We start from the raw sequence: 15,621 nt of genomic DNA, 5'->3' as shown, positions 1-15,621 counted from the left end.
TCTTATTTTTGTCTCTTTTTCACCTCTGTTCTCCTTCCTCTTGCCTATAATCTGGAAATCAATCACAATGAGCCATGTTGAAGGATGTCTCGATTCCTAATATTCATCAGGAATATCTCTTCCACTAATCCTTATTATGGTCGCAGGGGAGCTGGAGCCTATCCCAGCTATCATACGGCAAGAGGTAGGGTACACCCTGGCCAGATCACCAGTCTGTCGCAGGGCTAAAACAGAGAGACAGACAACCATGGTGGATTTCAAAGTAGGACCTTCTTGCTGTGAGGCAACAGTGCTAACTGCTTCTCCACAGAGCTGGTTGATTCCTAATTATAATACTTACAAACTAGCATTATTACTGACTAACATTCCAAGATTTTAAAATTTTACTTGTAAAGCATTAAATGACCCTGCTCAGTACCATGCCAGTGTGTCTGGGTGTGGGATTGGTGAAGGGGCTTTGCTGGTTATTCCAAGGTCTTGGCCACCAAACAAACATAAACACAATGGTAGCGTCTTGCCTTGACACTCTTTTGTTGAAAGACGATGAGTATTTGATATGTGGAAATGTTTTTATGTTTATTATCTTGGTTTCCTATTATTTGCCCTGCCATCAGCCTTCATAGTCTTTGACTTCATATTGTACAGTGGACTAGATGAGTCATGATGGAGTTTTAATTACCAATAAAGCATGACTGAATTAGCAGAGCTTGTTAAATTAGATGGCATCTTAAGTAAGTTAGATGATATATTGATAAATTAGCATGAGATCATAATCAGTAGCTACGCTGTAGATCCTGCCTTGCAGATAAGGAGACCAAGTGAGGGCACAGACACATGCAATTAGTCTGCCTAATTAAAACTCTCTCTGCAAACAATTGCAACTGGGTGCCCATTTGATGAACTGTGAATATAAGACAGATTATGTTTACTGAGCGAGCTGGTGCATTTATTTCTCATGAACCTGGCAGGGCAGCAGCAAAAAATCTTGTTGCATAGCTTCACTGAGGGTATACAGCATATAGATGAGCAGCTATGAGGTTACAGATGAGCAGTTTAATAAGATTAAGTGGTGGACCTCAAAAATTTAGCCAAGCCATGCAGTTGTTCTGAAAGAGGAAACTATCCATACAAACTGTTTTTTGTAGCAGCCAATAAACAAGTTTAATTCTGCAGTGCTGGTAGACATTTTAATCCGGGAGTGTGTGGATACTGACTCAGTGTTAGAGCCTCCAGTGGACATTAGTGGGACTGCAGTTTTTCTTACTTTGACGGATTCATCTGCTTGTTTATCTCTGGTTACTATCTGTCTTTATTCATAACCTGTGGATCTGAGTGTTGTGAGGCCACTCTAATAGCCATTTGCCCCCGCACACTTTGTTAAATGTCAGGTTTATTTATACAGTTATATTTTATACTCTTTGATATTGCACCATCCACAGTCTGCAACATACTTGCTGACCAGTGGCTTTTCAGACTGAACCGTAGTGCATATCACTGTATGAGTGAGATGGTATGAGCTGGCTCTTTACCATCTGCACTGCTGCTAAATGCATACAAGAAGGGGGGCGTGATTGATTCCTGTCGGCTTTTGCTTTTCCCCATTCTCCATCATTAATAAACCCATTGAGGGAAAACAAAATTTGAAAACCATTTGTGCTATTTATCAATAAGTCAGTAATTTCTAACCAGCCTTCTTTTCTGGACCTCAAAATATGACTTATGATCCTAAAATGATGAATGAATCATTGAAGAGATTTGAAATGAGTTTTTCATCCATTTATCAGCACATAACATGAAACAAACATCAGACCTGTCAGACACATTCGGGGACATGTAGAACATCTTTAATGCAATTCATGAAGTCATTCATGCTACAAAAGAAATGTAGGGCAGGCATTTTTAGTAAACACTGTTATTGTACATTATTTTAAACATGTGATGAAGATGTTTAGGGATACTTTGGTGTAAAAGAGACATAGGTCTTTGTTATAACAATCGCTGATAATGGAAGCCTTTATTGAGTTCAGTTCCTTTGAAATAGATTATTAAGTTATAACTGATGCTCATACTACTGACAGAGGTAGGCAGGTGGATCACAACACTGTGAACCTGCAGTACATGGTTTGTTTTGTGTTTTGTTTACTCTCGCTTTCTTTAACTGTAAGTTAGGCACTGAAACTATTCTGTTAGATTTTGCTTTTATGCTTAACAAATAGCCAGTTAGGAGTGAGACCAGTGTTAATATGGATATCACAACACAGCTACAGGACACGTTGTGATGGCAGGCGTATTTGACTACCAGGGGAACTTAGACTTGTTTTATTTTGCATCCAAAGCCCATTTTTATCTCAGGTGGACCAGATCAGTAAAATTATACCCTAAAAATCATTCTTTAAAACCAAAGAAATGCAAGTACAGCTTTATTGAATCATCTGTTTGAAAAACGGATTATGAACAATTGGAGTGCAGTGCCAGCCTGTCCCAGGTGGACCCCACCCTTCACCATATGACAGCTGGGATAGACTCCAGCCTACATTTTTAGATTCTCATTTTTATTGAAAAACTGAACATATTAATGATTTCACTGCAATTTTCAAGCTTTGCAAAGTGGAACAGATTGGACCCTTTGAGGAGCCGGTCCTTAAACCTTCACTGTAAGAAGGTTGAGACTCGATATTATATTATGTAAAGTGTCATAGCTGATGAAATGATAATTGCATTCTCATTAGATTACATTACAAAGCACACTATGTTTTAAACTGTATAAGGTATTTGATATTAAAAGAACTAAAGCGATTTTATTAACAGCTAATATTTATTCTCTTGCAAAAATCCAGAAAATTGGATATTGATCATTTAACATTCACTTTGATTGACTGTAGCTAGGAAACATAATCAAGCAGCTTTACGGTTATTATCACTTTTTGATTGGTGCACAAAAATGCATGAAATCAGAGATCGAAAAGCATCAACACATAACAAACCAGTCTCCTCTAATCCCATGTTGAGAAACAGGTTTTTCTGCACTTTATAAAGCAGGAAAGTTGGAGTTTATGAATCTGCTTGCTGGCCGTGCCGATGGCAGATGTTTTTAAATGTCAGTAAAACTCATTGAAGCCTCAGATAATGGCACTGTGGATGACTTTTCGTCCAGGTTTCCTATCATTTTATAGCAATTTCCTTGCATCTCATCTTCCTGTTCCCCTGACTTCGTACATCAGATGGGAGGTATATGTGTTGGGGAACACCTAAATTCTAGTAGCAGCAGCACTGTAATTATATTCACACCCGATGCCCCTGCTGACCTCCTGGTCACCCCAAACACACACTAATGAGCTCCCTGGGCAGTCGTGACAGCCATGGTAGAAACCACAACTACTAATACTGCTGTTACACTCGCTGAGAGCCTGAATGCTGGAACACAAAGCCCCTCATCTGTCATTTAATGCATTCTGTCTTTTTCTTGTCTTGCAGTTGGAAAGACGTCTTTGATCACACGGTTCATGTATGACAGCTTTGACAACACATATCAGGTAGGTGCTGCAAGCACAGGCTGAATGGTTTGGCTCTAATAATTATCCTGATGGATCAGTGACACTGGGCTGCAGGCATTTCCTTTGATAGTGAAACATAAAGCTGGGCGTAAATCGATAAGTTGAAGACAGAAACTTAGAACAAATAAGGCCTAAGTAAATTAGATACTGCGATAATAATGAAGGAAATTAATACACAGCAAATACAAATTCTTCTCTTTGTGTAAAATAAGGAAATTATGGCCATCAGTGATTTTAAAAAAGACACCTTTGAACTGAAGATCAAGAGCTCTTTGAATCCCTGTAAGCAGCCTAATCTCACTCGACATCCTAAAAGCAAAATAGTACTTTTGCAGCTACAGCATTTCCAGAGCTCTTTGTGAGCATCTGCAAAGCACCCTTAAATAAAACCTGCAGCTTTATTGGTTTATAAACAAAAAGTATCTACTTACATAGTAATAAAAACAGAATTAAAAATAAATCTCGCAAAACTATTCTGTCCGCCCTCTCTGATAGTTTAAGAGGGAGTCTTGCTGCTCTCTAAGGCTCTTTTATGGGGGAGTTTACAGTATTATGAGCCTGAGTAATATATGGAAAAACTAAATCTGATTATCTGAAGAAAACCTGACTACGTCATGACAAGACAGACGAAGAGGAAGACTTTTTTGTTGCTGAATAGTGTTGATCATATACATTATTAGCATTATTGTTTTGAAGCATGACTTTGCATATATGTAGAAAACAAAGCTTTGCATTTCATGTGAACTTCAGGTCATTTTCTAAGACAAACCGTTTCCATCAGGTATAAAATTAGCCTGCAGACTCTGCAGAGCTCCAGCAAAGTTAATAATGTTCTGCCTCTAAAACTGGAGACCTGCGGCTTTGATCCCACAGGCATGTGTTAATCTGCTACTGCCTTTAAATTATCTACAGCAGCCTCTAAAGAATTCCTCAGTACCTGATCTAACCTTCTTCCACACTACTTCCATCTACCTTTACTTTTTTGTCCTACAAATTCAAATAATTTGACACACAGAAGAATGATGTTGTTGCTTAAATGTTACAAAAACAAAGGACCAAAAATGCCAAACATGGATCTCAAAGGCAGTCACCATTTCAAATCCTCCTGCCTGATAAGGTTTTCTCTCCATTATTGTAGGGTCTTTACCTTGCAATGTAAAGCACCTAGAGGCAGCGTTTGCTGTGATTTAAGACAATATAAATAAAATTGAATTCAATTCAATAAAAATTTTCTTGACTAAAAGCAAAAACAGGAAACACAAATCCCAGAGAAGTACAATTTAACGGGAAATCCAGACAACTGAACATGAGGAAATAAATTAGAGGGGCAAAATAAATTGACAAAGGAAAGGACAAACTAATATATATACACTCACAGGACTGATTACCCAATAAGGTATCAGTGGAGACAGTTAAGATGATTACAAAGGCCAGAAGATACAGATAGTTACAAAAAAAAAAAGTTTGTCTTCCTGCTTTATTTTTGGAAATTGAGGCAATAAACTATAAAAGCAATCAGTAAGGTAAATTCAAGCATAATAAACTATCACCATGAAACAACATGCAGTCACTTCAACTTCTGAAGTACACTCTTGGACCTGATCAGCCAGTGGTACGAAAGGTACATCCATTATTCACTGGGATGTACTTTGGAATATCAGTTCAGTTCAACTTAATTTTTTTCATATAGCACTAATTCACAACAGCCACCTCAAGGTACTTTATATTGTAATGTTAAACTCTACAGTATTAAAAAGAAATCAGCTTTGCAACATATGAAAAAAAGGAAATGTATTTGACTCTAAGCAGGCCAAAGAAAATTACAGAATAATTAACATTCTCTGTTAGGTAAGTCTGGAAACTAGTAAGTGAGGCCATATGCTCAGAAAAGTCAGCGTCTTGGATTGGATGCTAAATAGATCAATGAATAGATATAAGGAAATATCTAATAATTTACAAAGCAACATCCAGATGAGCAGAATGAGAACTCAACAGAACGGAAAAGCCAAACAGCTTATTTACCCAGTAAAATCATCCCCATATTCACATAGTTTTTTCCCTTTTGTTTTCTGTTTATTGTTTTTTGCGTGTACAATGACAAACAGATTTTGATTTCCTCTGTGCAGTTATTTCACAGTGGTTAGTCTCTTGACTGTAATGCTGTAATTTTTACACTTGGTTCTAACAGCTAGATTATGAAACATCCTGAATGCATGGTGTTTTTGTCTGACTGCAAACTACTTCTGAATATTTGCGGTTAATGCATGTTGCCTTGCTCTGTACATAGTTTGAACTGTTTTAGGCTCAAATAAGTCATTAAATTGACGTGTTTTAAATTTCATAAATGGTGAGTTAGAGGGTGTTAATGATTCTTACGGCTCTTTTTGTAATATGTATGTTGATTATGTATGCATGTGTATATGTATGTTAGCTGAATATTTGTCTTGTAGATGTTTTCCCATACTTTCACACAATATGCCATATATATGGAAGCATGAAGGAACAGGCTGCATAGTGATTCTTGGTTTATGTAAACTTTTACTTATATAGTATTGTGACTGATTTAGATATGTTATTTCTAATTTTGTTGATGTATTGTTCCCAGCATAGTTTATTGTTGAAATTTAATTTCATTTACTTTTTCTAATTCAGTGTAATTTATCATAATTTTCCTATTGCTGTGCGCTGAACGATTTCCAAATATCATGTATATAGTTTAACTTAAGATTATTTTTCTTTTATATGCTATTTTAACAGAATAGCATATATTTAAACCAGGTCTTTAATTTACTTAATTCATTAATTTAAGTCCTTAAATTAGTAAATTACGCTGGTGTCATCTGATAGTTTGCAGTGTTATAGAAATTACACAGATGTCATTAATGTTCAAAATAAACAGCAGTGGTCTTAAAAAAGAGCCCTGAGGAACCCCACATGTCACAGTTTTAATGTTATCAATTTGGTTCTGATTTCCAAGATTACTTTTCACCGAGGATAGTACAACCCCTCCCATACATATATACATATATTTCTACTACTAATTAAATAATTTACTAAGAACTCTCCAGTAGTTCATCATAGTAACAGTCTGGTCCACCATGTTTTCCATGTAATTTTTATATGAATTGAATAAACACCACATAAGGTATTAAAGACAGATATTGATGGGAGATGATGTTGCTGTTTGACATCATCCATTTTATTATATTATCCATGTTGGTGGGTTTTCTTTGCTAACCCTCCAAAAGGGAGAACGACAAGTCTCTATTCTTCAGTGTTCGCATTAGTTCTGTGCTGTGCTGTAATGAGATTTGGGTGGCTCATTGAGTGTGGATTAAACTGTCTGTGTTAGCTCTGTGATGCTGCGTCTTCACAGCTGCTTCTGTATCCTTTTATATTTTTAAACTCATAAGTCATGAAAGTCTACAGAGCCAGACATTTCACACTGATTGCTGGGGCTCATGTCTTTTTCGGTCTTTAAGCTACTGAGTCTCCGTGGTGCACAGTCATTTCTTTAGTTTCATTCTCACAAATTGCAGTGGAAGAAGCTCATATTTGGCTAAGGTTGGCTGTGGAGTTTTTTTTATGACGTCTTAGTGTGTCCTGGGAAAAGGGGATTCATTTGTTTGTTCATTCATGCTAATAACATGCCAAATCCTCTGGATAATTACCTTCATCCAAATGCCACTCCATAGCTTTTAAGCTAGTTTTTGTAGTACTTACTTTTAATTAAGAGTGGGTGATCCGAGGAGTGTGAATCACCTGGGATGAGGATCTCCGAGGTTGTAGTTCTCTGCCAGAAAATAGTGGGCTGCCTGCTCTGAGAAAGGTCTGCATAGGACTGCTTGTGTGAAAAGAAAACATTTAATTTTCAGCACAGAAATTATGGTCCATCCACCACTGACAATCCTAAATGGGGGATAAGGTTTTTATTTATTTACATGGTGCTTTTCAAGAACAAAATTCGGAAAGTCCTTTGCAATTCTGCAAAGGGAACAAAGATGTCAGTGACACAGATGACAACTGTCTTTGTTTTGTTTTGTTTTTTTGTCTACAGCTATAAGAGGTCATTTTTTTGTCGCTAATCAGCAGGCTAAGCAGGAAAGCCTTTTCCTCCTGCAACATTTTCCATTTCCTCCTGTGGGAAGAGAGAAACTTGACTGGCCTCCTTCTGCGGCCCTGCTGGGAGGGGACAAAGGCATTCTTAAGCCAGCTGAGACTCCCCTGAGTCTCCTCCCTGGGTTCCAAAAACACCTCAGGTGGGAGGCGTCTAAGAAGTATCCTATTTAGAAGCTGAACCACTCCACTGCTTGTTCCAGTGTGGAGGTGTAGCGGCTCTCAGCCGTCTGACACATTCTTATTTCAGTCACTACTCACAGCCATAGGTGATTGGTAGGAATGTAGTTCAACCAGTAAATCAACAGCGTTGCTCTTTTCACCGTAACAGACCAGTGCAACCTCTGCAGATCTCCATCTACGCTCTTCACCCCACACATAAACAAGACCTAGAGATACTAGAAGGCACATCATCCCCAAACCAGAGTGGGCACTTCACCCGACTGAGAACAATGGCTTCAGACTGCGAGGTGCTGATTCTCATCCTGGCTGCAAAGCGCCCCAGCGGGAGTACAGGTCGTCACTCGGTGAAGCCAGAAGGACCACATGATCCACACTAAAAGCAGATCACCGAGCTGGAAACCCTCCACCCCCTGGGGGGTCTCTTGTTCATGGCTCCATAAACACTATGAATCTGAGACAACAGGCAGCTTTGGCACAGTCCAGGGCCCTCTGGAAAAAGGCTGCCTTGCATCAAGGCCACTGCAGAAGATTTGAGTTCTGAATGCAGCAGGAGAAATTATGAATTTGAAATCTAACAGCCGTCACAGTCGGTGCTAAGTGCAGTAATTCTGAGAAACGTGTGTGTGTGTGTGTGTGGGGTGGACATGCTTCTGACGAAAAATAACTGTACCATCTTTATGGTGCCTGAATGGACAGACACCGTTCCTTCCCCCATGCTTCTTCAGACATGGTAGGCAAACAGATGCTGGGCTGATAGAATCTGCTTATTTAATAAGCTCCCCATATGCTGTTTAATGTCAGTCTCTGCCCCTCTCTGCTGTAATGGCAGCAGGCAGAGAGAAATATAAAAAAAAATCAGGTTATCAAATTTGTGCACAAGCTAAAATCATTTGAAAGTCCTTGTTGATGGTGCGTTTTTTCCTTTGTTTTTTTTTTCTTTTTTAAAGCTAGTGTATTAACCATTTTGTTTCAGATGCCACAACCTCAACTATGTAGCCACAGATCAAAGCCAAAGCTAAAAAGTCTTCCCCAGGTGTGTGTGTGTGTGTGTGTGTGTGTGTGTGTGTGTGTGTGTGTGTGTGGTTGCTGCCCTCCTCTGCCCGTGTCTTAATGCCTCTTGTTTCCCGCCTGGCTCGGTGACAGGTAGGGCTGTAAATGATTTTGCAGACTCAACTCCAGAGACAACGGAGTATTAATTAAAATTCAGCGCACATTAGTTGAGTGTGAGTGTTTATGCGGCTGCTCAGCGGGGAAGCTAGATTTGCCTGGTGAGGGTGGAAAAACGATAAGAATACAGCCCGTAGGAGACATCTGTCCCGATGAGCAGATTTAAGAAGTCGTGGTTTCACTTGCTTTTATTTTCACGCGTTAGATTTGAGCAGATCCAGTTGAGTCTTTTGAAGTAAGAGCTTAAGTAAAGTCAGAGACAGAGGGCCATCAGGAAGATGAAACCGAGCGTGGCGGTGGCTTTAGTCAGCAGGAGGACGTGAGCGAGGTGAGCTACATTTGCTGCCTCTAAAGCAGCAGCCTCCCATCAAGCAGCCATCCAGCCGCGAGAGAGACAGAAGCAGGCGTCCGCACCGCCTGGTAGCACATGCTAAAGGGCTCAGAGGCCTCTGGGAGCAGAGCGCTCCTGTCGGCTGTGGTGGAGCTGTCACTCAGCCCCGACTGCCAGGCTGTGATTGCATCTGTCTGCTGTGCCCAAATATGCAGCTGCTTAGTGTAGCAAGGGGTGAATCTGATTTATTGGACAATTCATATTCGGTGTCGTGGGGAGGGTCTAATCACAGATGGATAGAAGCTGACATATTACTTTTTTGGTGCTTCTTTGGCATCAGTATTCCAAATTTGTTCATCCATCCATCCATTTTCTTCCACATATCTAATTCAGGGTCTCTGGGGGCTGGAGCCTGTCCCTCCAGTCACAGAGCAAGAGAAAGGGTACACCACAGACAGGTCGCCAGTCTGTCAAAGCGCTAACAATTAAAGTGAAATTCAGAATTGCTTTTAAAACCTTTCATGGCCAGGCTCCTGCTTATATAACAAATCTGCTGAGACCACCTTCCAGCAGTCGGTCTCTTGAATCGTGTTATCAGGGCCTTTTCACTCATACAGGCTCTAATTTTAAATCCAGAGGCATCTACGCTTTGAGGCTGCAGAACCTAAATTTTGGAACAGCCTCGTCAGCCACGTGACCAAGCAAACAGGGCTATAAAAAAAGTGGCAACTGTTGTGTTTTAATCCAAACCACCTTTGTCAAACCGAACCGTAAATATAGATTTTGTACATAGGTTGTGACAAAGTGACCTTTTTTGACACTTTGATATATTTTAAAAATATTCAGTGTTTTGTTTTTTCATAAAGTTATTATTCTAAACTGTATGAATAATTGTCGCATCACACCTTCAGGAGCTGCTCGGCCAGTGAAACCCGTGCCATGAAGCTCCTGGCACACAGTTTCAATGCTGATGTTCATGCCAGAGGAGGTTTGGAGCTGTGCAGTTACAGAGTCAGCAGAGCACTGGTTTTAAACTGGCTAATAGTTGAATTGCCGACACATAAAACTCAGGGTTTGATAGAACAAACAAGCTGAAGATGTCACCGCTTGGTTTTATTTTTCATTCTTACAGCAAAACAATGAACTACTCCCGTGTCTTCTCTTATTTAGCACTTCAAATTCAACGTCTTCCTCTTCCCTGCACCAGGACTGAAACATGGGTTAAATCTTAAATTTAATGTTAATGACTAAAAATTATGAGTGCACTGATTCTAATATTATTAATAAAATTCAGGAAGCTCTAATTTCTATTTATTGCAGCCTGCTGAGTGAGAATGAAGACTTCATCATAGATGCACTCTGTCATCCTATTAGAAACTTAAGAGCAGTTGGATTTTTTGTGTTCTTAAATGTCTGTGACTGCAGCGCTGTGATTGCTCGCTGTGATTCGAGGTCTGCGGGTTTTAGCTGCGTCCCTGCCAGACAGAGGACCTTGAAAGTAGAAATGTTCAGATTCTCTACAAACATAAAGGCAGCAACCAGTAATTTTCTGTCTCTTCTGTTCAGTGTTTATTTCTTTGTAATTCACTAGCACACAAACTACTTAAAAATATAATGTCACCAAACTCTCTCCGATCCGTTAAATTCATTTTCATCCCTAGATGCCAGCAGGATGGGCTGTAAAGGCTTCGTCTGTCTTCCAACGACACGCGCTGGTTAAAGATTTAAAAGGGATATTAATAATTTCTCGTGATCTAATCCGTCTCATGTATAGTTGTCCATGTGGGATTCTATATTTAAAACTAGGGCCAAGAAGAGTCTACAGCACCTCTGCCACTTCCCCAGAAAAACATCTTTATTCTTTTAATGCAATTTAATTTAATTCAATTTCAAGTTAATTCAAGAATATATAATAGCATTTGTTTTCTCATATAAAAAAAAAAAAAAAATTTAAAAGCGAGTCTGTGTTGATAGTTTTAAAAAATGACACTTTTAACCCCCTAGTATACCACATTCATCTTTAGCTTGGTATTTTTAGTCTTGGATTCGACCGGTCTTCTTATATCAGCTCTTCAGGACGTCCTTCTGTTCTCACATGGAGGCTATTTATCTCTTTAAGGGAGTCGTCTCTAAAAAAGGAAATTTTTGCTGTTTTGCTCCTCACCTAGCTTCCACAAACTGAATCTGGTGTCGTCCTCGGTATGCTGGTGCATATAAAAGATATTCTTCCAGAAAGAAAATGGGCGGGGTATTTTAGATTTCACTTCTAATCATGTTTAATGTTTATAATTTGAATTTGTTGAGGCTGGTGAGTTTAATCCTGGCAGTGCTTGATGTGAGTGGGTCTAAAGCAGCAGTATAAATGACATCCTGTCCTTTGTGCCAGATTCTCTGAGTTAGTCCACTGTGGTAGCTGGCATTACCAAGGAAACGAGTGCGTGAGCAAGCTGCTGATGCCCAGTTCTGTCAAAGTGGGCAGTGGGCACCCCGCAGAGCTGCTCAGCACAGAAAAAAACACAATATATACATCCGGCTCCTTATTTAGAGATCAGCACAATTATTGTTGTGTGCATCCTCATCCTCTGATCCAGACCTGTCACCCGTCCACAGTATCGGCTCCAACTGGCCACTCCTGTTTGCAGGCCGAGGTCAGACACCTCAAAGCTGCAGCTGCAGACTTAGTAGTAGCTGGTTGTGCCAGCTACTACTGAACCTTTTACACCCTCTTCCCTCCACGTATAAATCAAGAAACTAAACATCTGGATGTGCTGCATGACAAGGGATGTACATCTTTTTTTTTTTTTTTAAATCCACTGTAATTGAATGCTTTTTTAAGCTCATCCATATCCATCAACAATTTATTCTTAATATTAAAGATACATGGTGCCCAACAGAATTGGGTTGAGTTCTCCAACTTGACTGCAAATCATTAAGCTTTTGAGACCTGACGTATTGTTGGACGTTCAAGCAACCAAGCTATCGTTTTGTTACTGTTACCATTGTGATATCAAAAGAATAAAAACTGCTCCTGAAAGAAGGCAAGCTGTGCTTTTCAGCAAGCCATGATTCACTACAGAAGTCACAGTTTATTCTTCAGTGAGAGCAGCTTCAGTTTTGTGGTAAAAATGAAGTGTGGGCATGTAAAAGCGTCTCGTAAAAACTATTAGAAAATTGTAAAACACAGTGTGAGCAGAAGACAAACATGTATTAAATATGAGGTTAAATCATATTTAGACGAGAGCAGAAACTGCTAACTTATCACAGCACTGGAAAGCTATAGATCCAATCCATAGATTGTCCTGCTACTATGATTTACTTCTACATAGAGCACAGACTTAATCAAACTATGAGATATCCTGTGGTACTGATGCTCAAATCTTTCTGAAGGAAAAAAGACATTTTGACAATTGGGGTGAGATTTAAAATTCATTTGGTTGCAGTTTCCAAAAGAGATAAAGTCCGTTTTTCAGCCCTGAACATTTTATGTAGATGTCTGCTATACTTATGAAGCTATGAGCGCTCAAAAATAATGGAAAAAATGCTGTGTGTTAAAAAGCACGACCAAGCTTCTGCCCTTTCAGGATCTGTAACTTCTGACAGATAGAAAGATAAAATTCTGCCTGACTTCAATAAATATCCTAAAGTTATTCTACATTAAAATTAGCAGATTGGATGGCGTCAGTTAGATAGTTTTTCCCAGATGAATGCCTTATATTATAATTGTTAGATTATAATATTATTTTATGCCATGTTATACCCCTAATTAAAGATTGTGAATTATTATGTAGTTTTAGTTTGCATTATTCTCCTGAATTAGAAGAAGCTGATAACTATTGCATTAGTTAAACTGATTTGCATTACATTAAACTGCTGACTTGTTGTGAATGAATGATATTGTTTTATGATGCATTATACTGCTGAGTTATAAGAAATCTAATTTGTCTGAGTAGAAGAGAACAGAGTGTGCTGGAGTTTTCTGCCCCATTTCAGCAGGAGCAGATAAACAGGGAGCCAAGGTCGTAGCTTAGGCGCTGTGTGAGAGAAAGCATGTGAATGTTTAGGCTTTTATGATAAGGTGGAGGCACCAGAGGCTATAAAAGTTTGAGCAATGCTCCACCATTTTGAGATTTTGAGGCTGTCTGCATCAGTGTCCATCTCCCACGTGTGTGATCATTAAATCATCGTTTGACTCAACCCGACCGGACCAGTGTTGTTATTGTGGTTTTTCTCTTGTCTCCATCCCCAATATTTTGAACCTTAACACTTACTAAAATTAATGTTTTTCACAAACGTAATTGCATATCTTTAAACGAAGCCCTGCTCATAATTTTCAATGTGAAAGTACATTTTTCAGCCCATTGAATCCACTAAAAGAACCAACCTCAGGTCTGCAGTTTAATATTGACTTCTTGGATGCAGTTTGTCTGAGCCAAAGCACCTGATGATATCATGGCAGGCAGCAAAGCAGAAAGCTGTGGGCTTGGCTGCGGAGAGTAAACATCCTTTGAAGAGGGAACACACTGCCATCTGCCTTATGACACAATAAGGAAATGATTAGATTGCTGTTACTGTGTAAATGTACGATGAGAGCTGTGATTAAAACAACCGACCAGAGAGTAAAATAACGCAGCTGTTCTTATTATTTAAGTGAACATTTGCAGGGTGATGCTGACACACCGTGACCTTCTGCAAGTGTCTGTATTTGATGATGAATCACTAGACATTAGAAACTTGTAAGTAGTTAGAATTGAATCAGCAGTGTGATAAAACTGAACATTCACCATGTTGTGTGGATATTGATCATCCCCTACATGAGGGTGATGTGATCATGCCTGCATGAAGAGTCTGTCCCCTTCTTCACCTTTTGCATCTTTAATGTGGCTGATTCATTTCCTCGCTGTTTGCTTTTCTGAATATTTGGAGTGATGTTGATTCGTGGCTATCTTCTTTCCCTAAACCAGGCCACAATTGGAATCGACTTCCTGTCGAAAACCATGTACTTGGAAGATCGAACGGTAAGTTACAGCTGTATCATGTCACGAGAGAGATGTTAAATGTTAGTCTCCCTCAGACAGAAACTGTGTGAACTGTGATTGTGTTCAGCTGTGGAACAACGACCTGTCTGACTGCATGTAGTCCTGCTAGTTTAAATGTGTCTGCTGATCTCAGAGAATCTATCATACAGCTGTACGATCTTGGAAATGAAAGGTCTGCTTGTATAAATAATGAATGTTTGCGTGTGTGGGGGGAGCTTACTGTTTTCAGGCTCTCTGACTATCTGAATGATCTCAGCCTCCTCAGCTTTCACTCTCTGAACCCCAGGTGAGGTTGCAACTCTGGGACACAGCAGGACAAGAGCGCTTCAGGAGCCTCATCCCCAGCTATATACGGGACTCCACCGTGGCCGTGGTGGTCTACGACATCACAAGTCAGTGCAATTGCTGCTTCTTTTTTATTGATATGTCACAGTTTTAATGTTAAGCATGCAAAAGGCTGTGCAAAGGGTACCGGGATACTGTATTTTGAATGTATTTATTAAAAGGGATGGTAAAGAGAGTGATGGAGATAAGTGTAAACCTCGAAGATGTAAACAGACAGGCGTGATCTTAGTCAAACTGCACATTTACAAACGTAATCCCTCGATAGGTCACATGCTACCTCTGCTTCAGCTGATTGAATGTAAACAGCACCAACAGTAACCGTTCTGAAGCCCAGTACTGCTGCATTGTGGTCCAGGAAGTGTGTGTGTGAGCCATGTTTCCATGAAGCGCATCACACTGCACCCATGTGTCTTAATCAGCACTCTGAGCTCATCAGTCTTGTTGCCTGAGGATCTCTCCTTCCCCATATGACGCTGGAACCGTTTATGTTTCCTCTTCTTAGCTCCAGCTCTGCAGCCCCGTCATCTCCTTAGTGTCTCCTCCAGGTCAACAGGTCTTGTTCCGTTTAGCGTCGCTGGTGTACTCGGCGGCATCATTTATTCCCATGTAGCTGTCTTTTGGCAAACTGGAAAAAACACAGTGAGAAAGGAAAACAGGTGCATAGAGCAACAAAGATATATTAGTTATTAAAATTTGAGATGGTGAACTCTTGATAAACTGTTCCAATATTTGCTTTTTTCCCTTTACTGACAGCAGAGTCAGACAAAACACCCACTGTGGCTTTTCAGAGGGTTAAATGTGTTTTATTATCTGCAGGCAGAAGAGCTGCAGAGTATTGAGAGGGGCCCTATATTAACTGTGCACCCTTCATACTCACAGCTCTAATCAT

At 39.7% G+C, this 15,621-nt stretch overlaps 1 protein-coding gene across 2 annotated transcripts in view; it reads left to right on the top strand.

Moving 5' to 3' along the window:
* The window catches only part of rab6ba (RAB6B, member RAS oncogene family a), a 68,725-nt gene that overhangs the window by 30,023 nt on the left and 23,081 nt on the right, over positions 1 to 15,621 (top strand). The window contains exons 2-4 of one of the 2 annotated variants that reach the window (XM_085449859.1): positions 3,475 to 3,533; positions 14,313 to 14,366; positions 14,644 to 14,779. In XM_085449859.1, the coding sequence (XP_085305985.1) occupies positions 3,475 to 3,533; positions 14,313 to 14,366; positions 14,644 to 14,779 (249 nt within the window). The remainder of the gene's footprint in view (positions 1 to 3,474; positions 3,534 to 14,312; positions 14,367 to 14,643; positions 14,780 to 15,621) is intronic. The other variant, XM_085449858.1, reaches the window with a different exon arrangement.

This window comes from Copadichromis virginalis, linkage group LG23, assembly GCF_057382275.1.
Source record: "Copadichromis virginalis isolate Kocher_CV1m ecotype Utaka linkage group LG23, C_Virginalis_male_GT1.1, whole genome shotgun sequence".
Taxonomy (NCBI): domain Eukaryota; kingdom Metazoa; phylum Chordata; class Actinopteri; order Cichliformes; family Cichlidae; genus Copadichromis; species Copadichromis virginalis.
This window is presented reverse-complemented; position numbering and strand designations above follow the sequence as displayed.